The sequence below is a fragment of the Malaya genurostris genome, chromosome 1 (genome assembly GCF_030247185.1).
Source record: "Malaya genurostris strain Urasoe2022 chromosome 1, Malgen_1.1, whole genome shotgun sequence".
Lineage (NCBI taxonomy): Eukaryota > Metazoa > Arthropoda > Insecta > Diptera > Culicidae > Malaya > Malaya genurostris.
The window spans coordinates 1349149-1369005 of NC_080570.1; the positions used below are offsets into that span (position 1 = coordinate 1349149).

At 37.6% G+C, this 19857-nt stretch overlaps 1 protein-coding gene across 7 annotated transcripts in view; it reads right to left on the reverse strand.

Annotated features, from left to right (window-relative positions):
- LOC131429164 (homeobox protein HMX3) overlaps nt 1-19857 on the reverse strand; it is a 31408-nt gene that overhangs the window by 1721 nt on the left and 9830 nt on the right. For all 7 annotated transcript variants that reach the window (XM_058593251.1, XM_058593233.1, XM_058593219.1 and 4 more), the window contains 2 exons: nt 2976-3538; nt 2554-2918 (listed from right to left, as the gene is read on the reverse strand). In XM_058593251.1, coding sequence (XP_058449234.1) covers nt 2554-2918; nt 2976-3441 — 831 coding nt within the window. In that variant the 5' untranslated portion in view covers nt 3442-3538. The remainder of the gene's footprint in view (nt 1-2553; nt 2919-2975; nt 3539-19857) is intronic.

Here is a 19857-nt window from a genome sequence, read left to right on the forward strand (position 1 = left end):
TTTTCAAATAGTTAATTTCAAAAAATGACATAGCCTACAAAAAATGTTATACGATTAAAAAGATTCTTAAATTTCTTAAATTGTTTTTCGATCTTAAAAATTTAAAGTCAAATTACAAAAAACATCATTCTTTTTTCAATGAAATTTTGTTCCAAAACAGATAATTATGTTTCCTGTCAACCTTCCATATATTGTAAGGTTTTCCAACAAAAACTTTTTCTTCTCCAGCAAATTCGAAGAATTTTTCGACAATAACTATTTGCACTATTTGCAAAAAAATGGTTGAAATAGTTTAGCCCTTTTCAAAAGGCAGCCTAGATAAATTTGAAAAAAACAGAGTATGTAAAGTGCCTTTTTGTGACAAAGTCTACATATACAGAAAGTTTCATTCATATCTGAGAGGGTGTTACCAGAATTTGCTCAAGTTGGCGTGAAATTCGTCCTTGTAAATACCACGATGGATAAAAAATAAATCGCGCTCAACCAGTTTGCGTCGGTTTTGGTAACCTGAATGGTTCGAAGCGTATCTCTAAGGAAGACGAAAGAGGAAGTGCGAAACAGACCAACTCGCGAGGATTTTATGATATTAAATAGATTGAAGTCATCAGCAAAATGTAGTATCATGCACCTAATCGAGAAGTTTAAGTCGTTGAAATAAAGTAAAAATATAAACGATTCAAGATGACTTCCTTGAAGCACTCCGGAGGTTCTACCCGTTAGAGCAAGCTTTTCGAAAATTAATCAAAATATTATTAGCCAATTTTTCGTTAGGTGTTGAAATTTCTTCTTCAAAATTGCTTCCAAGATGTACCAGATAGAAAGCTGTAGTAAGAATATATCGCAGGGAACAGTTAGTTTATCATTTATTTAACAAGTTTCAAAGTAGCTAATCTGTACCCTTTTCTGATCTTGGAATAGGATTAAGGGTACCTAAAGGTAGACCTCGTTCTGGGTTTATTCGGTGAGCTACATCTAGCATAGAGGAATCCGGTTCCAGTAACCGATTGGACGCTCAAGACCAAGGACGGAAAATGAGTATTCTATCATGTGAGGCTCATAGTTCAAGTCAACACAGTAAAAATTCGAGTAATGGCAGAAATAGCTCTCTAATCAATTGGTATCAATCTGTACGACGAACTGAGAAACATTGGTGGCAGTGGAAATCAATCACCATAATTCAAATTTTCGTAACAAATTGCGTTCAACTGCCACGTGCGGCATCCACGGTTAATCTCCCCCAATGAATCCCGGAAACCAAAAAACGAATCCCATAATCGATGGTCTTAATTTTTTTTTCTTTCAGCTAGCCGCCCGACCGAAGCCGATAAATCAATGGCGGTGTAGGACGCATTCTTGCACCTTAGCCGGAGAGGTCGGAGATGCAACGAACTCCCGTCAGGTATAATAGCAGGGATGAGATACGCGCTTCGAAAAGAGCGCCGGTGAAAAATGTCGAAAATGCAACAATCCGAATCCGTCTACTAATTGATCCAATCTAGCAGAGAATAACATCGTAGAACGACGTAGGGTGCTGAAAATGTCAAACATATCCCCACAAACACACGCTCGTTCGATGCTCTGCCTCGGAAGATGATCTCCGGTGAGATGAACCAACCAGGCTTCAGCGACTTGAAAATTGGCTCTTGAGTAATTTATTCTTTGACACACCAATTTAGACGATTTAGACTGTAAAGGAAACGACAAAAATGAGCCATTCGAAATGATGAATAGTGGTAAAAATAGCATATTTTGTTAAGATCTTTTTATATCTATCGGTTTTTATGATTGTTATGGGCAAACGAGCCGTTTCTTTTGGTCCGAAAAAGACGGAGATGTGAAGTGGAAACAGAGTAAGGAGAGAAAAAATAAACATTTCAATTTTAATTTTATATCCTCTAATACATCTTCGTCAGAACGAACGCGCCCGGGGTGTGTGTGTGCATCTTTTTTCTGCCGAAAGATTTGGAGGATAGAGAAATAGGCAGGAAGAACTACTCTTAACGAATCACCATCATCAGCGGCGTTGTCATCGCAAGCCGATGCGCTAGTTTAGCCGAGTTGAGCACACTAAAGATAGCTCAGCGCTAATGAAGCGGACTCATAAATGATTTAAGTGTTGTTTCATGTTTACCGCAATTTGATTTTTTTTTTGACAAACTGTATTATAAACCGGCGTGAGTTCAGAAGCTGAAACGATAATAGTAGCAAGGATGAGGGGACAGACACCGGTGTTTCTTTTTCTGCAGTCAAAAGTCACGCGGGTGATGGAAATGGCCCAATAAAATCTGCCAAGTGTTGAAAACAACTCATTTGTGAGCTAAAATAAATAAAGGCTTACGGAGAACATTTAAAATATGGCAATTCATACAAACAGAACTACCATTTGAAATAAACACGTTTCAGGTTCAGTTCAAAGAAAAGAAATGGGTTTTATGATCTCTTAGGCCATTTGATGAACAACTTCCCTGAGATTAACGGGAATGAATAGTGACTCGTGAATAAATAGTGCAGTAAGAAATTTACCATAAAACACAAACACACAGTTCTACTTACTTGGGTTTCCGTCACATTCAGCAGCTTAGCCATTTCCGTTCGTTCACTGGATGAAAGATATTTTTTTACTTCAAATTGTTTCTCCAACTCAAATATCTGCCGCCCGGTGAAGGTTGTTCGGGCCTTTTTCTTTCTCCTGTTACTATCATCCAGATGAAGGTCATCTGTATCATCCGGATCCAGCCCAGATTCCGACCGGCTGTTCTTTTTTGAGCTCATCGTTAGCGCCTCCAATCTCTGTGCACCCGACGAGGAAGTGTCCTTCAGTGAATGCTGGGACTCGTTCGATCCGTAAATTTCCGATTCCGCATCGGTAGAATGAGCTCGCTCACGACTAATAGAACGAATGGATTCTTGTGTTGTATCTGTCAAAACGAAAATCAAATTAATTTTAGAAATAAATCATTTTTTAAGGATTGTACCTTCTTCGTAGGATTTATCCAATTGCGTCGATGCTTTAGCAATGCACAGATTGAGCGGTTGGTCATCTTCTTTTGTAACGCTCAGATTTTCCAACATATATGGCACCACGTAATTGTCAGTAGACTCAGTAATGGGTGACGGGTTATTGCTAAGGGACCCTTTCCAGCTAAGGATATCCATGATGGAGTGGGGGGTTGGGTGTTTGGGAGGATTTGCGTACACGTGCGGGTGCCATTTGTTAGAATACCCGGTCGTGAAAACGTTGATATTTGTACTGTTCCAATCGTCACTGTTGGCATCGGTTGCTGTGGATGATGAACGCGGTGGTGGTGGTGGTGGTGGTGGAGGTGGCTGCAGTGGCTGGGGAGATGCTTTGCGATCTGCCTGAGCCGCCTGAGTGTGTAAATCCGGTGCATTTGTGATGCACACTTGATTCACTTCGCGAACCTCCTCAGCCTGGGTCATATCGGATAGCGGAAGCCACGGTAGCTTAGCGAGAAGTCTTTGGTCACCTATTGTTTGCTGCGGTTAGGAATCGTTACAGGCTTTGCATCACTCACCACTGGAGAAGTACGTAATTGCATTATTGAACAGGATACACGTTTCGATGCGAGGGAGATTTTCATTCAACAAAGCGGTTCGCAACTTAACAACGATGACAAATACAAAATACGAGCAGATTTCACCATTGGAAAAAATGTTATAATCTTGTGCGTTTGAATTATTTAGGACCGAGATTTGTTTCCATCATTACCGTTTGGAATTGATTTCCACGTAATTGGTAAAATGATCAAACCACCGATACTAGTAAATAATGAACTTTATTCATCAAGAGTTTAGTAGCGAAATCGTTTTACAATGTTATAAAAGAAAAAGGAATGCATATTTTATTGCGTGTGATGAACAGTCTAAAACCGTCGCAATAGTTTGGTAGATTCTAATACAGTTGCAATCACTTCATACAAATTTGCGACCGTTTACATGCCACTTGAGCCAATTGGGTCTAGTTTCTAATTCGTCATTTGAGAAGAGTAATTTCTCGACGATTTCGTAATAGTCTCTTGTGTTCCTAGTACTCAATAGCAATGACGGCTTTAGATTTCTAGTAGGAAATAACTAACGTATTAGCAGCCTCGAACATTTTTATCAGATACGGTCTGGCTCTTGGGGGACAACCATAGATTTAGAAATGAGAAGTTAAGTATTGACAGACTTCAAGGGAATATTTTTTTTTCTTTGTTACGGCTATACAGTACGTCTAATATTTTCCTGTTCTTTGAGCAACATTGATGGCTAGGAACCGAGAAAAATTCTTGAAAATGTAATGCAGCAGACATTGGCAAAATGATCTGCCCTCTCGAGCAGGATTCAAATCTGTGTTCTCCCAATCACTAGTCGAGGAACAGTGATCGCTAACAAACCTTGGTGGCATGAACGCAGTGCGAAAAATGTGCGTGAGGATTTGTAGGAGACACTAAGGATCGATGAGAGTCACGAGTAGAATTTCATACTTTTGACGGGAACTAGCGATTGGAAGGCTCGAAACCTACACGAGGGCATACTTTATGACCATGTCTTTCGAACATATTCAAGAAAATTTTTGGTTTCTAGCCATCTTCCATATTTCTTGAGCAACACAATGATGCTAGAAACACAAAATACCTGTTTTAATCCAGCTAGTGATGTAATGATTCCTTTCTCATATTACTTACATTTTTATTAACACATGGATCAATAAGTCCCGAGACTAAAGCAGAGATGTCGCTCGTAGTAAACCAGTAACCACGTCTTTCTAGAGTACTAACCTTTGCTTGAAACGGGTAAAAATTTTATGTCGATCCGACCAGAAACAGCTGAGTTATCGAGGTTGGAGTAAAGTCGTTTTGTAGTTTGTTTAAAAAATGGAAAAACCGAGTTTCGTGTTTTGATAAAACATTGTTTTTAATGGGTAAAAACATCGTGCAAGCGAAACAATGGATTGAAAAATGTTATCCGGACTCTTGTCCATCAAAAGCAACGATTTATCGGTGGTTCGCCGAGTTTAAACGTGGTCGTACCGACACAAATGACGCGGAACGCTCGGGTAGACCTGTGGAAGCCGTTAAACCGGAAAATGTGAGTGAAGTGACAAAAATTATAATGAAAGATCGTAAAGTGAAGCTCCGGGAGATTGCTGAGATGACACAGATATCATACGGAAGTGTATTTACTATGCTTCATGAAAAATTGAGCATGAATAAGGTTTTTTTCCAAGTGGGTGCCGCGATTGCTTTCGATGGAACAAAAACAGCCTGGCACAAGTCGATGAAAACAATGGCGAAATTGAACGAATTGGGCTTTGATCTGCTTCCCCACCCCCCCATACTCGCCAGATTTAGCCCCCAGTGACTACTGGCTCTTTACTGATCTTAAAAAAATGCTCCAGGGAAAAAGATTTGGCTCAAATGAGGAGGTCATCGCTGAAACTGAAGCTTATTTCGAAGCGAAAGATAATTTTTTTTAATAAATATAGTATTGAAAAATTGGAAAAACGTTGAAACCATTGTATCACCCTAAAAGGTGATTATGTTGATGAATAAAATGTTGCAAAAAAAAATGTTGTTTCCATTATTAGTCTCGGGACTTATTGATCCATGTGTTAGACGATTTCTCCAAACAATATTTGAAACTTGAATAAAAACTAGTCAATCTGGTGTTATTCCAAAACAAATTTCTTAGAACTTTCATCTTTCTGGGATTGGGAATTTTGGAAATTTCCTTAATCGATTTTGTTTTTATACCAGATGTCATAGAAATGCATGACACGTTGGGTCATTGCCATTTTGCCGAAAGCTGATTCACCGAAAGCCATTTCGCCGAAAGGATCGTTTCGCAGAAAGGGTCATTTCGCCTAATCGTACAATTGTCTTAATATTGTAATTGCAATTGGTTTCAAATAACGACAAATGAAAGATTTGTTGGCCTACAACCGTACTTCTGAAATATCTGATAATTGAAATAACAGATAATCGATTCATGATCTTCAGAACGGAATTTCCAAGAAAACTTGTTGACTTTATTAGGTACTTAACATCAAAGCATTTGCTTTGGTATATCGACCAGGCAAATGTTTGCGGTATTTTCCGTTAACTGAATGCAAATGAAATAATATTCGTTTTTTATGAGGTACGTATCCACCGCTTCCCGGAAATTGCAGTTAGGAAAATTTCAAATCGATTGCCCTGTGAAAATGTATAGATCATCAGTTGAAAATTTTAGAAATGTTTGAATAAAAAAAATTAATTTTCCCGTAAATAGACGTATATAACTGAACTTGTTTGAGTTATGTGGAATCTTGTTGTAATTCGTCAACTGTAAATTGTTCAAAATGATGTCCAATTGCCTACACGTGAAGCATTTTTAAGCGGGGGACGTATCGCATTAAAACCTTATAATTTCAAGAATTCGTATTGAAATGATTATTCTTCTTGGATGTCTTTAAAATTCATGAATCGTCGAGATCTAGGGTTTGTTTGTTTGATACATGTTTCGAAAAAAATTGACATTTCATGCATTTCTGCTTTTTGTATAAGGAAAAAGTCGAAATATGGAAAGGGCTCAGCATTCAGTTACAAAATTATGGTTCGCAATGAAAATTAAGAGTTCATGAATTTAGTTCTTGAATTATGAAACTTCACTCATTTTCAGAATCCAGAAGTTCTAGAACTAATATCTGAACCTGAGTTCCGAACCTGAATAAAGGAACTGAGTTCAGTAAAAAAATTAGTTACAGAATCCAAGTTTCGAATTTAGTTCCAGCATGCAGGTCCTGAAATCTGAAACTAAATTTACGATTTAAATTCTAGAACTGGATTCAGGAATTATATTCTTGTTTAGAAGTCAGTTCCAAAATTCGGAGTTCAGATCTAATATTTAGTTCCAGAATCCTAATCTAAAAGTCATAAACTGAATTTAGTTCTCAAGTTGAATTCCTATATCAGAATTCTACATTCAAATTCCAAATATATAAATTGAGGAACAAAATCTAGTTCAAAAATCTAGTCAAGCAACCAGTTCCAAAGACATAGTTTCAATTTCTGAACCTGTGATCTGGAACTATATTCTAAAACTGAATTCTGTAACAAAATTCTAAACTTGAAATTACGTTCAGATTCCGGAGAACCAGAACACAGCTTCTGAATTCAGTTCCAAAATTCATTCCCCCAAGAATGTTGTTCCATAATCCAAATATAGTTCGCGAACCTAGCTTTAAAACACGCGAAAGGTCGCGGCAAATTTGGAAAAAGTGTATCATAGTAAGACGCATTTACGTCAAAAACCGTATAAGCAAGCTAAAACGCTAAAATATTTATGACTTTTAGATCAGGAAAATAAAGTTTTGTTTTTTTGCTGATTTTTTCATACACGCAGAAAAAAATATTGTAAAAATAAATAAATTTCGGGTAATTGTATTTGTAATTTTTGATATAGTGACAATGACAATTCTGGTTTAACTCAATCTTTTTCCAAACAACCAACATTTGTTTGGAACAAACATATTCTAGTTTAAAACAAACATATTTTCGATTTCTTCGCGTTTCGCCTTCGGCTCATCAGTGCTTAAAGCAGTTCAAATCCGCTATCTCCGCCTAACAGTTCAATTTGAACCGCTAAGCAGACGGTCGTTACTCGTTTTCGTCCGAGACGTCAGATAGGATATGGCACCTAGTGTCATATCCTTAAAGGGCCACATGAATAGTGTGGACTTTGCGTTTGCTCAGCGGTTCAAACTGAACTGTTAGGCGGAGATGGCGGTTCAATTTAAACTGCTTTAAACACTGACGAGCCGAAGGCGAAACGCGAAGAAATCGAATTTAAATATATACTTTACGTACAAACCAAATGTTCAAGCATATTTCGTTCAATTCTAAGTTATATTTGATTGAAACAATTTTTGGTGGTTTGTTGAGCAACTAATCTTTTTGTTGTTTTAAACAACCGAAATATTTCTGCGTGCACTTTAATTAGCAATCAACATCCGCTTTCTTGAAAAATCAATCTTGCATCGAATTCATTTCTTGAATTGCTCTTTTATATTTTATGCATTAAGCTATGAAGTGAGAAAACTGCCAGAAACCACATATTAAAAATGACATGATCCAAAATCAAACCCGTCAACTTCGAAAGTACAACTTAAGATGAAAACAAAAACCCAAACGAAACATGAAACCAACAATACATAGTTCGAAAATCTACAAAATGCTCATGTATTTTCGGAGTTCCTGCCTGTACTGAAGCATTCTGCAACAACAAAAAAACACTCAACCAAAGTAACTAATTTTACAACGCTATTCAAACGGGTCAATAGTCGTGCATTCCGATTTTAGATTTCTTGGTCAATAGATGACCGTTCATTCGAGCTCAAACAGCAGCCTGCACTGCACAGGTCATCCGTTATGTTTTCGTTATTGCATTCCAAACAAATATTGAACATTTACGGCGGCAAGCATAACCGAGCTATTGTTATTATATCCTTAGGCATATCGAATAGTTGCAAGTTAGGTGTGGTGTTGTTTAAGCATTGAAATTAAATAATGCTGGGGTTGATAATGGAATGAATTTTTTTAATACATTTTCGATTGTGAGTTTTTTTTATTGAGAAAAAATTTATTAACAATAGCCTTTTTGCCGACAAGCAATTATGGATCGCGCATAGGAAAATAAGTTGAGAGTGCACAATTCCGTTCTATCGAATCGACAATCCAAGTGAATACCGTGTGCGCTTCTCAACAGCCAGCACATCATCGAGCGATTTATTTATGCGATAATTACCTAATTAAATCAATAAAAATCAAGTGCTTGTGCAATTGTATTCACTCTCGCATCGCAAAACATTCGATGCTGCAAACCGACCGAGAGGGATATCATTCTCTCATCCCATCAACTAATATTATACTCGCAAAAGTTTCTGGCTAATGATCCACAATCCGGGTTTTCATACTCTCTTGTAGTGCAGCAGCAAAAATCGTTTAGCAGCCATTTATCGTTTGAATGCAAATTTTATTCAATTATTAATAACACAATTCTTGGCGATGCTGACAGCCATGATGCTGATGATGATGATGATGCTGATGATGATGATGATGATGATGATGATGATACATCACTTAGTCTGCTCATTGTTCGATCTGGCGATATCCAGAGGATGAATTGCAGCATATTGTTTGTATCGATTTGATTGTCGCTATATGTATATTTAATTGGACCCTCCTTCTGAAATGCCCTCCCGCTTCGGATTTCTCTTGTTCATCGACATACCACAACTCAGCAGCAGTAGCATCATAAACGCGCGTCAGAAGGGAATTTCGATGCGCCTCTGCTTCTCCCTTTCCATTATCAACTGTGTTATGGCATCGTTGCATCGTATTTGTGTTTATTATTATGTAGAAGAAAATGAAGTCAGCAATCAGAAGAGCAGCTTGTAGCAGCATTTCCGTGGCTCGAAAGGCAGTTAGCGAAATAATCGGATAAATGGGAGCTGACCTGTTTATGATTCATATCACAGTCAATTTTGAACCCGGAATGATTTTCGAATTGACATAGCAGCATAAGGCACTCGTGGTTTCGAGGAATAGACACACATTTGCTCATTGAAGTGTAACAATCTAATTGCTTTCGCTAATTGTCACGTTTCAAAGCAGCTAATGATTAGCTAATCATGAAAATATTCCTCCACTCAAATCGACCGACAATCGCGAGTTGCTCTACCCTCCGATGTTCCCTATACTGTTAATTGATTGGTTTTCAAGTATTTACCCTCCCTTTATCCGATTGCCCTTGCTCCAGCAGACGGCTGGCAACTGGATGCAGGCAGCATTACACGTTGCCATATGACCAGGACCACCCATCCGCCGTCTCTGATTGCCCTCTCACGGAGAACAAAACATCAACATACGAACAAGAGAGATACATTTCAGAGTAAACTTGTCGTTTGTGGCGTTTATGCACAAATCTCTTTCCTCTCGTTTGCCAGTGCTTCACACCCCGATACAACGGAGGAGTGGAACGGAGCTAAATGGGGTGTTTGAGTATCGTTAAATTACGTGGCAGTTTCGCTCTACGTCAACATGGATTCGCTGCTCTAAGAACCTTCAATAGATTGCAGCCAATTAATGTACGACTTGCATTCCATCCATCTCACCCCATACTCCCCGCCTAAATGTGCATGTTTGTATTGAAAGCGTTTAAAATACGATATAAAACATAAAAGCAGAATAAATATGCATATTGGAAAACATCAGTCCGGGCGGAGAACTGTTTGCCGGAGCCAATATAGCTTGAAATCCGTGATTGAGTATTCAATATGTAATGAAAATCAATTTTGTTAATTGTTTTCATATTATGTATGCTTGATCGAGCACAAGCTTAACTAGCTAGGCGGGCATCGTTCGGTTTTGATTCAGCAGCTGAACAACTTGTGCACGAGGTAGGAACGGGAATCAATTATGGGAAGAAAATATTTGGCATCACACATTACGACGAATGCGGTCCCGCACGAAGAAAAAGGGACATGTTTTATGACAATTTATTCCAATAAAATATAAACCTGTTTTATTATTAGGGTCTGGCCGATTCGTTTATCGTCACCGTTTCCCTTTCTTGTCCGTGTGCGTTTTGACGACTCTCCAAAAATGATTTTTATGACTGATGATGGCAGTCTTGGTTTGATTGAGATTTCAGGTTTCGGCAAAATAAATCATTCGGGATGATGATGAAATACTGTACCCTTCTTCACGTCCGCTTGAATGGGCATTCGAAGAGTTGGAAAGTTATTAAAGGATAGGCAACAGAAAAGATATTTCCTCATTTTAGTTGCGCCCCGTCAAGAGCAACAAAATTTGAATTTATGATGGAACATGTTGCTTTTTTATTGAAACTTTTTTTTTGTGTATGGAAATTAGAAAATATATGCGAACGAACTGACATGCATGTTGATATTTGGTTACAAAATGCGTTGAAACAGTTGAATTTCATGTTCCGCATCAAAATGTAGTACCAAGACTTTGCTTCTTACGAATGAACAGTACGGTGATACTTACATAAGATTCGCAACAGGTTCGAATTGATCGATGGCGATAGGTAATTATATTTAGAAATGTTGTGTATATAAGCAAAGGTATCTTTATTTGCTACAAGTATTTTTAAAATTTATACAGCATTGGGTGCAAATGCCAAAGCTAATGAAGCTTTAGACTAATATTCAGAATGTGTTTTTAAAGCGGCTTTATTTCAAAGCACATTTCTCTATTATGGTTACCACCCGGTAGTTTTAAACAACAAAACGATTGATAGGCCACTTCAAACCAAGAGTAAATTAAAAATAAGTTTTTTTTTAATTAGTCACTATATCAATAAAATAATCGTAAGAATTACCCGGAATTTATGTTTGCCAGAAGCGTCTCGTCCTCATGTGCACCTCGTGCACTGCACAACCGGACAAATTGAAGGAACTAACTGCATCCCCTTCTCAATTATTTTATTTTATTTTATTATTTTAGGTTCCGAATATGAAAAATAGTACAGCACAGTATGCACAAATTCACCCTAAGCTACTTAAGCTTGCCGGTCAATGGCAGCCAAACGATCTTTTCACATCGCATTGCTGTAGCTAATACGTGGCGCTTATAACTCGAGCTCTTTGTCTTGAGCACCGAAACAGCCTGCATTTTCACACATCTCATATACATCCAACTCAAAATTTCAAGTATTCCTTTTTAGTATTTTTTCCGTGCACATAAGTCACAGCACAGATTCAAGAAAAGAAGGTATTACTAAGCTTAGCACTGCGATTTGTTGTTCTCTGTCACGCTTTGCTCTGTGAGAACTTGTATGCCCATTGCCACGAGAGACTTCATTGTTTATGCTTATGGCAGTTGAAAACAAATGGCTGTCTCAGTTTCAACGTCGAAGGGGTTTTATTGATTAAGTTATTGACAGATTTGCTCGACGTGCAGAGCACCGAATTCTTCTATAGTATCGATGATTCGAAATGAGTTTAATAAAAAATTCCCATTAAATAGTATATCGTTATTTCATTGTATTGAAAGATGCGAGCGAATATCCATTCCTGAATCTATAGTATTACTTACAACGAACTGTTACATACCACATAAGAATGGCACAATTTATAAATTTTGTCACGAGACGCCATCATCAGTTTGCAATATTTTTTCTCCGTGTAATTGCCGGAAACTGAACAATGCGTGGGATAACAGGTCGGCTGAAAAGTTCGTATCGTTTCTATGAAAGGGCGCCACTAGAATTAAACCCATACCATTTTCAGTTAGTACCAACCTTCAAAAGATACGTGTATAAATTTGACAGCTGTCTGATTATTAGTTTGTGAGATATTGCATTTTGAGTGAAGTTACTTTTGTTATTGTGAAAAAAATGGAAAAAAAGGAATTTCGTGTGTTGATGAAACACTACTTTTTGATGAAAAAAAGTGCCGCCGATACCAAAAAATGGCTTGATGAGTGTTATCCAGACTCTGCACCGGGCGAAGCAACAATTCGTAAGAGGTTTGCAAAATTTCGTACTGGTCATATGAGCACCGAAGACGTCCAAAAGAGGCTGTTACCGATGAAAATGTGAAAAAAATCCACAAAATGATTTTCAATGACCGTAAAGTGAAGTTGATCGAGATAGCTGACACTCTAAAGATATCAAAGGAACGTGTTGGACATATTATTCACGAATATTTGGATATGAGAAAGCTTTGTGCAAAATGGGTGCCGCGTGAGCTCACAATCGATCAAAAACAACAACGAATTGATGATTCTGAGCAGTGTTTGGAGCTGTTATATCGAAATAAAACCGATTTTTTCGTCGATATATAACAAAGGACGAAACATGGCTCCATCACTTCACTCCGGAGTCCAATCGACAGTCAGCTGAGTGGACTGCACGCGATGAACCGAACCCAAAGCGTGGAAAGACTCAACAATCGGCCGGTAAGGTTATGGCGTCTGTATTTTGGGATTCGCATGGTATAATTTTCATCGACTACCTTGCAAAGGGAAACTCCATCAACAGTGACTATTATATAGCGTTATTAGAGCGTTTGAAGGACGAAATTTAAAAAAAAACGGCCTCATTTGAAGAAGAAAAAAGTTTTGTTTCATCAAGACAATGCACCGTGTCACAAGTCGATGAAAACCATGCTGAAATTGAACGAATTGGGCTTCGAATTGCTCCCTCATTCACCGTATTCTCCAGATTTGGCCCCCAGTGACTTTTTCCTGTTCTCAGACCTCAAGAGAATGCTCGCTGGTAAAAAATTTAGAAGCAATGAAGAGGTAATCGCTGAAACTGAGGCCTATTTTGAGGTAAAGGACAAATCGTACTACAAAAAATGGTATCGAAAAGTTGGAAGATCGCTATAATCGCTGTATCGCCTCTAATGGCAATTATGTTGAATAATAAAAGCGAATTTTGGCAAAAAAAATGTGTGTTTCTATTAGACGATACGAACTTTTCAGCCGAACTGTTATGTAGATCTTTAACCAATCGACGTGAATATTTCGCTTTGCTGACGATTTATATTGTTTTTCTTATTAGAATTATCATAATTAATTTACCAGTACAAAAAGTCTCCTACTAGGGCGTTCCAGCAAACACTTTGAACAAGAAACATTGCCGAACGACATTTCTCAGTTTCAAATTGCACGGCACCTAATTTCCAACCTTTTGGATGACCCCTTTAGGATACCTTCAGGTGCAGGAAAATTGCTTCAAGTGACACGCTCACGCTCAGTCTATTCTTGCATTTGGCACGGAATCTCCTTCAAATCCTCGTCTTAAAAGTATTTAGGACTTCTGGGGTACTTGTTTTCTGATAAGTTAATATCACCCATTGAATCGTTCAAACCATTCACGATACCATTCGGTTCACCGATATATTCAAATTTTAGACTTCAGTTGCACTTTTTTGTGATAAATATTAGAAGAAGCACTTCTTTAAGAAGACGCTTATTTGGTTCAAAAGTTGTCCCGATTTTCGTCGAAAGAAAACGACACGAACGAAACGAAATAATTATGTTGACAAATGTTCAAGTAAATAGGAAGACACATTCATTCATGGTAAACTTGGAACTGCATTCAGATAAAATAGATAAAGTTCATGATGTTCATTGCGCTCGGAATTCTGGTTCCAGAGATATGAACTGATACATATCAGACTGGGTAAACAGAAATCCTTTTTTTAGGAAATCGCAGTTGTGGGTGATATTACCTAATGTATCGATCACATAATTGTAGGTGTTAAAAATGGGGTGCTAAATTAATGTATACAAAAAACATATTTTCATCTACAAATCCTTGACCAAACACAATGAAGATAAGAAGTGGATCACATTCGAAAACATTGTGCTAAAACGATCGTGGTCAAAGCACGGTCGGACAATTAAAATTGCTGCCGGACTTTAGGTAGAACTGGAAAGTGACCATTGATGAGAATTGATGGCGATTGATTAGAAACGTGTTCAGATGTGGTCCACAGCAGAGGTGTCGTATTCCATCAGAACAACGCCAGGCCACACACGTCTATAGAGACTTGTTAGAAACTACGGCATCTTATATTTTTTTGCATTGCGAAAATTTCTTAGTTTTGCAAAATTAGCATTAAAACAAAACTTGTGAAAATCAATTACTAGAGTTTATTGTCTATATGAGCCAAAACTTTTACGAGAAAGACATTATGAATGGCAACAAATTAAAGAACAGAACAATCCACGATTAAAGCTTGAGCTTGAGCTTGAGCGACCACCCCTGGTTGCTACTCCGTTACTGATCGGGATTAGCTGAAATTGTACAGGGAACCTCTAGATGATCCGACCTGGGACTGGTAAATCATCCTTCTATGTACATCTTCTGGTAACCCCAGAATTCATTGATCAGTACCGGCGCCGGCCAGGCCCGAACGTAGATCGTCTAAGGAATAGGAAGGGATGTTAGTCCAACACTTGTTGTTACTAGAGGCCGTATATACTACTGCGCACTCCACAAGTGTTACGGGAGAAGGATATTTGTTAGTAAAAATTTCAGTATTGGTATTATACGCGCGCGACTCAGTATATTCCGATTTCAAGATGCTCGGATGCACCACTAAACTCACTGACTTCCCGAGTGAACGTTTCAACAATACCCTATATTGAAGCCATATTCTAAACAGTTTTTATAAAACCAATTTGGGTGATTTAAATTGATAAAGGTAAAAATATTTTACGCGCGTCTTAATTCTTTTTAATATCCGCTTTATTATTTTAATTATTTATTAAAATTATTAATTGGTTATATTGGTTGATCTGGGCAGCCGGCTACCGAGAAAAAAAAATTAATTTATTTTTTTAAATATTAATATCAAGTATTTTTTACTATGTATTCAATATACCGATATATGTTATCTCTGCTATTAACATTGAAATATCAACGGATTTGCGCACACTAGACGGAAATTGATAGGTTGAATGAAGAGACAATTTAGTAAAATAGAATAATCAAAAGTGAAACGTTGAAAATATCTGCTAACTGAAAGGAAAACGAAACTCCTGCAATTGTCGACATGGAAGCAGGAACCTAGTTGATCTATTCTTGGTTCGTTTTTCCCTGCCGGATTCCACACGGCATGTAGGCTGGTACTGTCCGGAGAAAGCTAATAGGTACTATCAATCTCCTGGTGGACCCCAGGCCCTATTACAAAAAATGAACGTACAGCGCGATGAAAAACTATTTTGAACTCTAAACAACTTTTACAGAAAAGACGGATTACAAAGAAAAGTAAGCATGTATCAAATGCGATGGTTCGGCCATGTACAACGGCGTTCAAGCTCTCATCCCATTCGAGTGGCATCACGCTTGAGAGCACACCGCTTGAGGTCCTGTCGTCCAGGTTTTACGTGGAATGATATGATTGAACAAACTATAGATAAGTATGATGATTTGGACTATGCTGGCTAATGTGAGTTAGCTAACGATAAATCGGAATTTCATCACAAATTGTTACAAATCTATGACAAGAAATCGGAAAGTAGTGGATGGGGTTAGTGTAGAATTCTTCCAGTCCAACCAATTCATTGGTAGTTTATTCATTTCAGAAACAGATTAATATAGGATTATAACAAATAAAACAAACTATTAGTTATATATGTAAATGTTTAAAAACATTTTGAAAAATTTTACTACATCATCATGGGTATCATAATCCTCTCGCGAGAAGGTTCGTCCATTAATCGACATTAGGAAAAGTTGTTCTATTTTAAACTATTATAATTGCTATGTATGTGGGTTCTATTCAACGAAGAATAATTATACTCGAAGCTGGCATTCTGATTAAAATTAGTACGAACGTCGAAAATATCCGACATTGCCACTAAATAGCTATGGTCCGCTAATATGGCAACATTCCAATCACAGGCCACCCGATTCTGCCATCTGCCTGTTGCAGGTGTACCTGGTGCGACCCGTCTTCTTCGTGATTCTCAGCCAATTTAGCAGGAACACACAGCGAATCTAGTCTCAGTCGTGCCTAATCGAGACGGTCTTCGGGCCATTTGACATTGTGTAAACCGTATGCGTGTGCATCCACCTATTTAATTAAATCTCTAATGGTGTATGGTATAAATAAATCGTTTTCAAAGCTTTATGTAGAATATTTCTCGATTTCTCCTGTCGCGTGATGACATCTCTCAAAAGCGACCTCAGGTCTCTTTTGCAGATATGCCTGCAGCACCGGGATGGCGGCGGAATAGGGGACGAGTGAAAAATAATTAAAAACACACATTTTATAATCTTCGTTTCATTTCATCTCCATCGCGCATCGCTCGCCTGTTCTACACTCTCACTCATCGCCTGCACTGATATTCTCTGGACGACCACGGCGGCTCTGCCGTCATGTACATTTATCGTTTCTGTATGGCGAGTACAATTTTTTTCAACTGCGCGCTCCTGTTTTGAGTGCTAAATGGTTGCATTTACGAGTCGAGTTACCTCCACGAGTGTTCCCTTTCCGACGGGCCTGTGGCTTTGCCATGCTACTTTTGTATATCAGTCAGCAGAGCCAGCATCCAAACAGCGCATGATGATGATTCCCAATGATTCTATTTAACCGTAATTAACATTTCGTTTTTGTGTGCTTCATGACTTTTTCACTCGACATGCTCAATTTTCTGTGACGATTATTACATTTATTTCATTAAACTTAAATTATGTAGGTAGCTGCACTGAACCCAAGTGGATACGAGGAGATGATGGCAGAGACACACTAGAAATGAGCATAGTGAGTCTGTTATTCGAGATTTTTTTTAGTTCGCCGTAGGCCAACTTGCATAGAAAACTGCTTTACGACATGGTAACTAATTAGCGTGATACACAACACGATGCGTAGCTGAAAATAGGGACTATTTTAATAAGTAATTAAAACTGAGTAGATTTATTTTAACATTACTAAAAGTGTTGAAACGAGCAAAAATTTGAAACAAATTTTCATTTTAATCAGTACACTGAGGTCTCTTTTTACGCGGGGGATACGTACCGCGTAAAAAACTACCGCGCAAAAAAAACCGCGTAACTTCGGAAATCCGCGTAGCTTAGGAAATCCGCGTAAAAAGAAACCGGATAAAAAACTGCGTAAAAAGAGACCCCAGTGTACTTCCAATCTACTTTGAATCACGAAAGTCAAAATTACAATAATTTTACTCAATGACATAAGAGTATTCGACATTTTGGAAATGATCCCTAAGCGACGTTCAGCTTTGGAGATAAATTTTAATGACTGTACTCGGAAAAAATGTAACACTTTTTTCTGTGTATAACTTTTTGTTCATGTCTTCTAAGTAACGAAGGACTCAAAAAAAGAACAAGGATTTGAAGGAACACTGTATAAAAGTGTCTAAGAAAGATAGTGCAAAAGTTGCATAGTATTTAATGGGTAGTGTGAAATTCAATGTACGGGCAATGGCATTTACCTTAGGAGAGCAAGTTGGATAAACCAACTATGCAAAAACATAGCTAATATGTGTTTATTTATTCTCTGACAGTTTCAAAAATATCCGACTTAAAATGTTGTACATTCCTTAAGTATTGCGATTGAGTTTCATTCTCTACTCGGTCGACCAACAATGTGAATTTAACATTTTTCGTTCAAAGTGACACCAATTTAAAACATAATAGATCCTCGATATTTTAGAAATATTTACCTATATATTTAGTAAAATTTACTGAACTATAAAAACCTAACCCTTTTTTATATTATTTTTCTTGAATTTCTAATTTGCACCCTATATAGAAAACAAAGATGCGTTTCACATTAAAAAAAGCAATACCTGTGGAATACTCTTAAAAAACCATATAATTGCCTTGTTATCCGATTTCTCGCAAAGCTGCCATACTTAGTAGGTCTTTGAAAGTATATGGCTAGTGTTGACCGTAGGGAACCAGTGATTTACATGGGTAGCTTGTGTCCCGCCGAAGACCACGTAAGAGGGAACCGAGTTTATCAAGCTAAGATTTAATACACGTACATAATCACGGTTATCCGGGGAAAAATCCTGCATACTTCCTTCTCGACGAATAGAGTCGAGCCGTACTTTTCCAAAAGATTCAAACCTCTTTACCTTCTGTGCATCAAGTATCTCTTCTAGAAATCGTATTATTGTTCAAAGTACTACAATGTTATTTGTCTCTTTGCGCCAACCGTAAACGATTTAGAATTGTCTCGAACGAATTGAAATTCCAGTTTTGAATTTTTCCAATCAGTATTCAGTAAAGATCTCAAAAGTAAAAAACTACATGCATGGTCATGAAGGTTTTAGAATTCTCACTCCAATTGCACGTTCATCAATAATCACGTTACGTAGATATCTTGTATTGGCACAAGTGTCATACAAAAATGAGATTCAATGCAGAATGAATGCAGAATAACGACAGAGTAAACTGCTACGATCAGTTTACCAGCTTGTGTTCCATCGGACGAAAACTCGAATCCAATTAAGAGAAATTCGAACTTTTCCTTATCTTCTCCAATGATACCCCATCTGATAAGGGAACAAAACCGATTTCATTTTATTGATTTCAGTGGCTGAATGACAGAAAAACAGATTTAATCATCAACCAACTGCATCCGATATGGGTATTTATAGTACAGTTATGGCTAAAGTAGAATGCCGCGCCTGTCACTGACAATTGTTGATTCAAAATTTGTATATCATGGAGGAGAACAGAAGCGAAAATTTTTTCCATATCAAAATTGAGATTTTATTCCTAGCAACCATACGAAACAGGAACTTTTGCAAAGATAAGTATTTTGTCAGTAAATGATTATCGTCTACATTGCAGTTAAATCACATAATACAACTAACCGGGGAATACGCACAAATTGAAAACACGTGAACCCTTCGAAAACAAACAACATAATCACATAAAACATTCAGAGGTTTTGGTACCTTAAAGGTATTGTTTTGTGCGAGGCGCAAATGACGTCTTCGATTCATCAGTGCATTAGCAGTTTATGTTAAACAATTTGCAATGGCGTCTCAGAAAGGAATTAACGACTTATTTATTTAGTGCAAATGACTGTTTCCATTTGTTTAACGCTTTGTCTTCGATTCATCAGAGCATTGGCAGTTCATGTTGAAATAATAATGCCACCTCTGTACGCTGAGTATTGATAGGAAATATCTGTTGGACCAGAAAGGTTTATAATTACATGACTTTAATTGGTATTCTTCAACTAGTTCTTCTAATCAGATTTAATTCGTGCTCAAATCAATTCATCAATTGATTAAGCGCTGTTCACACCGAACCAAAGCAAATTATTCTCAGCAGCATCGAAGAACTGTTTGACAT